General features: G+C 45.7%; 3 protein-coding genes across 8 annotated transcripts; 1 reads left to right on the top strand and 2 right to left on the bottom strand.

Annotated features, from left to right (window-relative positions):
* The first annotated feature begins 176 nt into the window (after positions 1–176).
* On the top strand, positions 177–937 carry LOC108152603. 5 transcript variants are annotated; one of them, XM_017282062.1, is made up of 5 exons: positions 182–327; positions 382–437; positions 503–590; positions 657–828; positions 881–937. In XM_017282062.1, exons 1-4 carry the CDS (start codon positions 281–283, stop codon positions 826–828), a joined length of 363 nt encoding a protein of 120 aa, XP_017137551.1. In that variant the 5' UTR covers positions 182–280; the 3' UTR covers positions 881–937. The 5 variants fall into 5 exon arrangements, 2 of the variants coding, with proteins under 2 accessions (XP_017137552.1, XP_017137551.1); XR_001774837.2 differs by having other exon boundaries at positions 179–276; positions 351–437; positions 503–607; positions 657–937; XR_004471381.1 differs by having other exon boundaries at positions 188–276; positions 360–437; positions 503–607; positions 657–937.
* On the bottom strand, positions 935–6490 carry LOC108152601 (nose resistant to fluoxetine protein 6). Of its 2 annotated transcripts, none has more exons than XM_017282058.2 (6): positions 5949–6490; positions 3531–4103; positions 2418–3267; positions 1990–2355; positions 1385–1928; positions 935–1319 (listed from the first exon to the last, which is right to left on the bottom strand). In XM_017282058.2, exons 2-6 carry the CDS (start codon positions 3907–3909, stop codon positions 1173–1175), a joined length of 2286 nt encoding a protein of 761 aa, XP_017137547.1. In that variant the 5' UTR covers positions 3910–4103; positions 5949–6490; the 3' UTR covers positions 935–1172. The 2 variants fall into 2 exon arrangements, with proteins under 2 accessions (XP_017137547.1, XP_017137546.1); XM_017282057.2 differs by having other exon boundaries at positions 3531–4158.
* A 192-nt stretch (positions 6491–6682) lies between these two features.
* On the bottom strand, positions 6683–9280 carry LOC108165391 (BTB/POZ domain-containing protein 9-like). Its single transcript, XM_033386799.1, has 2 exons — positions 9203–9280; positions 6683–9146 (listed from the first exon to the last, which is right to left on the bottom strand). The coding sequence occupies exons 1-2, from the start codon at positions 9235–9237 to the stop codon at positions 8006–8008; spliced, it is 1176 nt and encodes a 391-aa protein (XP_033242690.1). The 5' UTR covers positions 9238–9280; the 3' UTR covers positions 6683–8005.
* Positions 9281–9531: the final 251 nt, after the last annotated feature.

Consider the following 9531-nt stretch of genomic DNA (forward strand, 5'->3'; position numbering starts at 1 on the left):
TGAATTGGAAAAATCATCGCTCTCTCTTGCGTTATTTGTGTCGAGAAAATTTATGATGTCAATTCATAGTATTCCAGCGTAAGCTTTTCAAGCTTTTTGCGGCAGCAATCGCGGTAAGCGCGATGCCCTTACCTATATACCACGCTAGGGATGGCAAACAAATATCGATATCTGCTGCAGCAGCTGTTTTGCAATAAATGCACGAGAATGAAAGAAACTAATGTGAAACAACACAGAAATGAGCAGGAAGGCTGAAAAACTGAATCTCGCCGCCCGGTAAATGCACCTGGTATTTGCAGATATCTGTGGAATTCGTTTGGGAGCACAGTAAGCTAATTCCGTCCACTTAGTACCTTCAGGTAATTACAGCAATGGCCACAGTCTTTTTCTTCGCTGTTTGTCTATCCATCTGGTTTTCCGCTGCCGTCGCTGCGTTGGTAATAACATATTTACATTGAAGCTTCTTCAAATTTGTCCTATATTCTTAATATTCTTTCTTCAGCCGCCATTAAAGAAGAGAACAGTGGCATGAGGGACTTTAGCATGATCTATAAGGATGAAAGTAGCTTCTATGATGACACCTTAACACCGTAAGGAGCCACGTACAGTAAGGGAAAGCCATGCAAACTCGAACGTTAATAACATGATTTTTGCAGGAGCATCTTTCTCAAGATCTTCGTGGAGGTCAATTGCATTAAGGCGGACGCCGTATTGAACCTCATACTCAGCCAAAGAAGTGCGCACAAATCTGCTGCAGCTGCGTTCAATCAACTTCCAAGACTCAAGAGAGGAGTTGTGGCTGCTGTCACTGCCAGTGGAAAAACTTAAGTATATCTTAAGATATGTATACCTGATATCATATAATATATTGTATTTTTAGATGTTGATATAATACGTATAACGTTCTGGATGTATTATAAAACTAATGCGTTAGTAATCGTACAATATTTATTAAGTATGGTGGCCACCCATGCACGCCGTACGATGAACGATATATTTATAGTACCTATATGGTATAAATACTATAAAAAAAAAAAAAACTAAGACAAGAGACTAAGACTAAGGTTTCGATAATGATGAGTAGTTTAGTTGTACATGAAAGCGATCACAATTGTCAGATGTTGGAGGCGTGTACGTTGACCTTAACGATCTAACTTAAGGGCTAGCTTCTATTAGGCGTCCTTCGGCTTGCTGCTGCTGCTTGTTCTGTCTCGGCGCAGCAGGTGGCTGGAGAGATTACTGTACGGCAGCTCGAAGGCCAGCGAAAAGAGAATCGAAGCCAGGTAGCAGATGACAGCAAAGCCACAGGTGACAACGCACTAGAAACGATATCATTGATAGGAAATTATGGGCAATCCATTAAAGAATTGGATTTAACACTTACCAGCATAAAGGGATCCGCATGCGTGCTGGAGCTAGTGAGACTGTAGAAGAGGGCTATGACCAATGGATTGAGCAGGTAAATGGCGTACGACAGCCTACTGACATGCTGGAAGCCCTTAGCCTCCAGCAGACGTGACCACCAAACGCCTCGACCACCGGCACTGCCCGCTATCATCCAACAGACGCTCAGCGAGAAGAACAGGCGGCCCATGACAAACAGCGTGATGGCCATAAGGGGGCCCAGATCCCGCCTCACCGTCGAGTAAATGCACCCGAAGAAGACCAGGAGCGCGAAATGCCAGTACAAACGCTCGCGGGACTCGCTCAACTCCACCTGAAGGCATCGCTCCATCAGGCACCAGGCTGTGATGGCGCCCAAAATGTATGGGAGGACCCGCACAAAGGGCGAGGTGTAGATCTCTGTGCCAGTGGCAAAGGCTGCATCGAAGGAGAGCTGAAACTTGATGCTTAAGCCGATGCCATACGACCACACAATGGTCGAGACAAGGGCGGAGGCTACCAGAGCCTTGGTTACCTTGGGATGCCTGCCATAGAGAAGTTATAGCAACTCATTTAGTCAAAAAGGAACTTCGAGTGATCACTTACTTCACATAGAGGAATAGCAATCCATTGGCCAGGATGAAGAACTGCATCTCGCAGGCTAGGGACCAGCTCCAGTTGGCGCACATATCCCTGTGATCGAAGAGGTTCTGGATAAACAGAAGATTCCGCCACCAGTGCCTGGAGCACATCTCATCGAAGCGCTCGTTGATGTGGTAGATGGAGACATCTCCGATGTAGGCGTACACCAGATCCACGGTGGCCATCACCACCAGATAGAGCGGTCCCAGGCGCAGGTAGCGGTGGAACAGTAGCTTGCCAAAGAGCTTCAGATTCTGCCGCAGTCTATTATGACGAACTGTCTCAATCTGCTGGGAGTTGCGCAGAAAGTTAAAGGTTTGCAGGAAGCCACTAAAACGGGAAATGAATCAGAATTTTAGAATTAACAGTCTCTATAGGATGTAGGACCTCACCTGATGGTAAAGAAGACATCCACCAGCAGTGGGGCTGAAGACACGTATTGGAAGAAGGCCTGTTCCGCGTACGATACAAGAACGGTCTTGTTGTGGACCGTAAAGTACATGAACCACACGACATGGAAGACCATGATCCAGATGGCGCACACCGACCGCAGCCCGTTCATCAGCGGTATCTCATTGGGGCTGTTCTCGCGCACCGCGAAGATCTTGGCCCAGTTTGTGGGTACATCGAAGCACTCGACAAACTTCTGCAGTCGCCGCCACTGCAGCAGGGAGTGGAGTGCCCGCCACACTTCGGACTCTGCCGGCGCCAGGAGCCCAGCATCATCGACAGTTGACGGAGGCGCCTTTATGGCGGCCGTCAGCTGCTGGGCGCAGAGCATCAAAGCGCCTGTGGCCAGGACACAGGCCACCAGCAAGCGAAAACTGGGGCGCTCAAAAAACACCTCCTTCAGCTGCAGATCCTTCATGTACACCACCTGTGGGCGAATGTCGAAGATTTCGCTCTCGGTAAACATCCCTCCGGTCACGTACTCCTGGGCCAGATGCTTCACCTCCTGCGAGCTGCATGCCCTGGGCAGGCACAGCCCAATGTGGATGATCTGCTCGGACATCAGCTTGATCTCCACCTGCCAGGGCGAGCTGTGACTCAGGTAAATCACGCGGTAGTCCATATCGAAGGGCGCCTGCTGCGTGATGATCCCATAGTGCATCACCCGTTCGAAGTTCTTCGAGAGGGTAATGCCCACAGGTCGTTGCACCCCGCTACAGGCCTCACGACTGCCCAGCCAGTAGTTCTGGCCGTACACAAAGCCAGAGGGTTTCGTTCCAGAAGCATCGAGAACTGCAATACAAGGGGATCAAGTTTTGATTTATGGGAAAACTAGAGGTCACAGATTTGCCAATTTTAGTTAATGCTAATACAGTGATTGTAGATCATAAAAGTGTCACCCTTTTAAACCTTGTCTTTACACAAGTACAGAAAGGAAACCCAATCTTAAGGGGAAAATCATGGTTTTCCAAGGAATCTAAACTAATTTATGCTAGAAATATGTTCTTGGACAATATTATACAAGGAAACTCATATGTCTCCCTCATTACACTCACCTTTCATGGCCCACGGCTGTTTGGTGAGTATCCCTCGCTGCACCTGACGCAGCTGTCCCTGGCATCTGGCACTCACTTGGCTCTCGTTGGCGGGCACCTTGGTCAGTCCAAAGATGAGGGAGGTGCGTGTCAAATGCATCTCATGGGGAGAGCTCACAATCGATATCGTTGGTGGGGGTTCCTCTGGCACAGCATGCGATTCATTCAGATGACTTTGATATCTCTGCTGTGGCTGCTGCTGTTGCTGCTGTTGCCAATGTGTATTTTGTGTTGAGCTCTGATTGCTGATGTCGCCCTTGGCAGTGCCTGTTCCAAGACACAGGCAGAGCAAGAGCATCAGTGCCAGCCATGGCAAAGAGGTGCGCCGCCTGATCTCCATGATTTGCTCTGCTGCTAAGGTACTTATTGTAGGTTTTTTACCTTGGGTTATTACTTGGCTTATTTGATGCTTTTTGGTTGGTTTTGGCTGATATTTGGGCCACGTTTGTTTATTTGGCTATTTGATTGCTATTTGAAGGTCACTTCACTTCACTTCACTTCACCTCTCACCCCGTCCTCCCTCTGCGGGGCTAACTGTTATTGATATTTGTTAATTGATTTGCCAATTGAATATTTTTTGGGGGGGAAACTTTCGTTAAAAAAAAAGCCATTCAAAAGCGGTAAGCACGTTTTCGTGGTAGTATTTTCCCACTGACACACATTGCACCTCTACCTTTCCTCTCTCTCTCTCTCTCTCTCTCTCTCTCTGTTTCTCCGTCTCTGTGCCCTTCCGCTCCCTCTCTCCTCCTCTTCGCTATATCGTTCCACTCCTCTGTTGCCTTAGAATATTACGCATACGCCTGGTAGGCCTTCACACCTCTGTTTTCATAGAATATTACGCATACCGCCTGGAGGTTCGTTTACCGGTTAAATAGTCGTAAACCCCGTTTCGGGGTTACACACATCTGCTGCTGGCGCTAACCAAAGAGTCAAAGAAAGAGAGAAAGAGAGGGAGCGAGACATGGCTGCTTATGCAATAATTAACATTTAACACATGCGTTAATAATTTTGCATTTTATTGTTATTGTATATTGGCTCCCAGCAGAGTAAAAGTTTTTTTTTTTTTTGTTTTTTTTCGAAATGCCACAAAAGAAGATAAACAAAACTCAACCCAATTCCGCCTGGCAGTGCGACGGGACTGACAGAGGCCCGAGACCCGAGAGAGACCCCGGGCACGGGACTAAGGTTCAATTGATTGGTTGCCCAGCGACGCCGTGCCGTTTGAGTTGTTTGCCTTTGAGTGGTTATGATTGAGTGATTGAGTGATTGAGTGAGTGGAACACAGCGCCTGCGCGCATGTGTAAAAGGGAGCACAAGCAGCGACGCAGCGCGTGCTCTGGCAGAGGCAGTTCCATTTATTTGGACAGCGCCGCCGCCGCCGCCGCCTGACCACACACAATCTGAAGCGTGTTGTTGCTGGCCTTTCGTTGTGTATACCCTTTGCAGGAGGGTATGGTTGGAATTATGCTAAGGAAGAGAAGATGGCATTTGGGACTCTACCGAGCACAACTGTTTAGAAAATGCAGTCCTTACACCCGATTCTACGCACTGATCTGGAAGAAGCTTGTAATTCAAAGGAGCATGCTAATATCGGAGCACAGTACATCATAAGAATAGTCTATTGAAAATCAAGTCATTGAGAGTTGATAATCTCTGGTTTCTAAAGACATTCAAACCAAAGCATCTCTTATCATAGAAAAAGGGTGAAATCTCGAATCAATAATGTTTCTTTTAGGGTATCAAAGACTTCGACTTTTCTTTGTTTCTCGTTCAATTTTGGCTTTGACAGACGCCCTCACTCACTCACTCTTACACTCATTCATTCACACTCTTACAAGTACGTAATAATGCCCAAATGCTTATTGTTTATTATTATGACTAAATAATGCGCGTAATCAAAAAAAAATACGGTTCAAGAATTATGCGAACAGAGCAGAGGTCCGGCTTTGGCCCCGGACCACGTACACGGGTATGGGTATGGGTACGGGTACGGGTACGGTATTCGGTTACGGTTTCAATTGGGATCTTTTGAACGAATTTGCATAGTTAGCGCTTTCCTCAGAGGCGCTCTTTTAAGTCGGGTTTTGCATAATCTGAGACGCCCATCGATGGACTTTGTCTAGTTGTTGGGACGGGGGGTATTTCGAAATATGTATGTTTGATCTGCATTTTACATAACGAAATGGTTTGTGAAGAGTGTAGCAAACTAGAGAGAGAGAGAGAGAGAGAGAGATAGAGCGAGCGAGAGAGAGAGAGAGAGGTGTTTAAGGGGGAGAGTCTGGTGGAGATGCTGCCTTCCAATAGAATCCATCAATTAACATATTGTATTTGCACAGAGCACTGTTTCGTATTAGAACCTCCGGCACTCAAGACACTTACTTTTTTAACAGTATTTGATTATTTTTGTTGCTTGTGGGTTTGGGTATCTCTTAAGAGCACTTTGTGTCTCTGATTTATTTTCACTTTTTCCCTACATTCCGGCTGTAGTTGAGATGATTTTAATTTTTTTTTATTGAGACATTACGAGAGCAGAGATCCGCGTGTTTCGACTTTCGTTTTCGTTTCTGTTGCTGCTGATAAAACGCACTGCACAACAGATTAGCTCTTTTGCCTCTGCCTCTGTGTCTTTGCCTCTTTCTCCGCTTCTGTTTCTTCTGGCTTTTGCTTCTTCTTTTTGTGGCCCTGCAACTCGTTTTTCGTTGACGTTAACCGAATTTCATTTTCGCTTTAATTTCGATGAGGGCCATCGGGCAGACGACAACAACGCGTGCAACGGGCGTTTTGGAATCAACTGTGCGAGGCTGCATTTTGGCTCAAAGTTTTATAAACTTGGTCGCCCGCTGGTCAATTGTGAGTGGACTGCGCAGCCGACGCGCAGTCGCAGCAACCAGCCCCCGAGATCTGGAGACCCGAGAGATAAATCAACAATTTGGTATTCCGAATTCCATCTCAAGATCAACAAAAGGTGCAGACAGAGCGACAAACAGAGAGAGAGAGAGAGAGAGAGAGAGACTCCCTTACGCGCTCGTCTGAACTTTCGTTGCCGAATGTCGAATTCGACTTCGGCACACGCACATCATACCCTTGCCTTGCTCTGTCTCTCTCTCTTTTTGGCTTTGGGATCGCGCGGGGCCCTTCCATTAATCAAAAGCTTTAATCAAACGGTAGATTTTTGAGTGGTTTCTTAAGAGGGTGCCTCTTAAAATGGGATCATGGTTTATTTTAAGACTTTGTGGAACATTTGCGCAAGTATGGATTCAATTCATTTGATTGCGTTTCTTAATTACAGATTACAGGATTCCGTAGGTTAACTTGTACATTTTGTACGCTCTTAAAATATATACTTTTAATTGGATTTATATAATGTATTTTATTTTAGTGCTGTCTTTAAGGTCGGAGGCCATCAGGTTTTCAGGTGTAAACCAATATTTCGAGCCTTTCGAGTTTCAGCATAGCGACGAGAGCACGCAAAGCAAAAGGAAGGGAAAATTAATAGGCCGGAAGTGGGCTATCGTAAAAAAGGATAAGTATTATACATACATATGTAGTTACAGTACTCATTTTAAGCAAAAAAAAAATTCATTTTGATCGCACCTTCGAAATTTTACGCGTCAAGGAGATTATTCCGTTCACATGAAGGCGTAGCACGCCCATATGGTACCAAAAGTAGGAGAAAAAACTTAAAAAAAACTAGTTAGTTATTTTATACCTATTGACCTTATTGTATTTATGCTGAGTTTCCTTTTCTGTCGGTAAATTAAACTCCATTGTACTTCATACGACTACAGCAACTTGAATTGAGGGATAATAAGAAATTTAGTATATTTAAAGGGAAGCCATAACTGGGATCCTCTCTGCAGAAGTCGCTACTATTGCAGTCATAGGGCTACTCATACTTGACAATGACCTCAGACCCATTCTTGTATTGATTTAATGCCTCGACATAAATGTAGCGAGCGAAAGCCTTCTTAATATTAATATCCCTCCTGACGTTGGGTTTCATATCATAGGTTCCCACAAAATACAAGCGCTCCATGTTGTGTGCTATATCTACTCTCCATTTCCCTCCAACAGAAACAGTCAGACTAATACAGTTGATTAAGGACACCTTGCTGATCTCGAAAATCGTATAATCACGCTGACAACTACCTTTAACTTTGTACACATTCTCCCCCCGCAACACGACGCTCCGGTGTGGCAGATTTTCTCCAGTCTCTCTTTGATCCATGGCGTCCATTATTTGGTCCAGATCTAAAATGCCAGTGGGACGCACCACACGTAGCAGCTGTTTAACAGACATTAGAGGGAGACGTATGTGCGAGATCACGGTCTTGATGTCCGCGCTCGGGTTGAGGGCCCTCCATTTGCATACAGTTTAAAAGGAAGCCAGAACGGGAATCCTCACTGTAAGAGTCGCTGCTGTTACAGTCACAGCGCTACACATTGTACTTGGGAATAACCTTTATAATATAATTTTCAATCTTTTTTTGATTTAATATCTGTATAGAAATGTAGCAAACGCAACGCTCCGTGAAGTGGATATCCTTCGGGACGTTGGATTCCAAAGCGCAGACTCCCACATCATCCCAGACTTCAAAGTCGTTTGAGACATACACTCCCAATTCCGTTCCACCAGAAACAGTCACGTTAATACAGTTGATAAGGGAAAACTTGGGGATCGTTGTCAGGTGTTCATAAGAATATATTGTAAGCGATTTTAATGGCCACTTCTCCCCAGGTAACTTGACGCAACGGTAGTGCAGATTCTTTCTGGTATGCACTTGATCAATGGCGTCCAGTATTTGGTCCAGCTCGAAAATGCCAGTGGGACGCACCACATGCAGAAGCTCAGAAACAGACATAAGCGGTAGACGTATGTGCGAGATCACGGTCTTGATGTCCGCGCTGGGATTGAGCTGATTCCATTTGCATACAGTCTGAAAGATTTCAACTTCGGGGGCAACGAAGGTGTCCCGTCGCAAAACTTCCTCAAGTGATTCCTTACACAGCATTGCGAAGGATGCATGCTTAAGCACATCCGACGCCTTGCAGTCCATAAAGTTTAGGCATTTTTTGCGCAGGTCGTTCATACTGTATCGGTGCGCTGCATTCAGGATCTTGCAGATGTTGCTGAGGGAAGCATTCTGCTGCAGATTTTTCTCTATGGCCGCCTCGACGTTCTGCAATCCGAAAAAGTGGACCAAATTTAGCAGATCTAGAATTTGATCCACGTCCAGTTTGGAAAGAGGCAGCGTGCCTGTGTAAATATAGCCCAGAATTTTTTTAAATGCATCCACCGGCACATTCAGCCGAATTTCCCGCTGCTTAGACTCAGCCATGTCACCGTACAGCATGGCGCTGAAGTACTCACTGCGGACCGCTAGAATGTTTCGGTGGGCCGGGAGCCGATGTTCCTCTACCAAAAACTCCACGTCCGAATAGAGGTCGTTCATGCAGAGGCGGCCCATGTCCAGCTCCACGCGATCGACCACATCGATGTCGTCGGTATTGGTACCCTTCGTGGTACCGGGGGAAGATGCTTCGTTTACCTGGGTGCACATTTTCGTTTCTAGATTTCTGTGTATGGAATGGATAGTATCTATAATTGTGTTATTTATGTTTCATAAACTCACTTTATTTCCTTTTCACCAGAAAGCGGCGTCAGCATAAACTTGGTCCAGTGGCCGGCTTGTCGATGTGTGCTTCCTCGATCTAACGAATTGGATGAGAACGAATGAGAATGTGTGCACATTTTTGTTTGCTCTTGTCCAGGGTACACTCATAACAAGGTATGGTCACTCGAGTCAGTGCCCTTCATGCATATGTATGTATGTATTTGAACCGCATAGCCCCGCTTGACATGCCAGCATCGTATTATGATCATACCTTCTGATTTGTGTACCCTTCTCTCGCCTTTTTATACCCGATACTCAAAATGAGTATTGGGGTATATTAGATTTGT

The sequence above is a fragment of the Drosophila miranda genome, chromosome XR (assembly GCF_003369915.1).
Source record: "Drosophila miranda strain MSH22 chromosome XR, D.miranda_PacBio2.1, whole genome shotgun sequence".
Taxonomy (NCBI): domain Eukaryota; kingdom Metazoa; phylum Arthropoda; class Insecta; order Diptera; family Drosophilidae; genus Drosophila; species Drosophila miranda.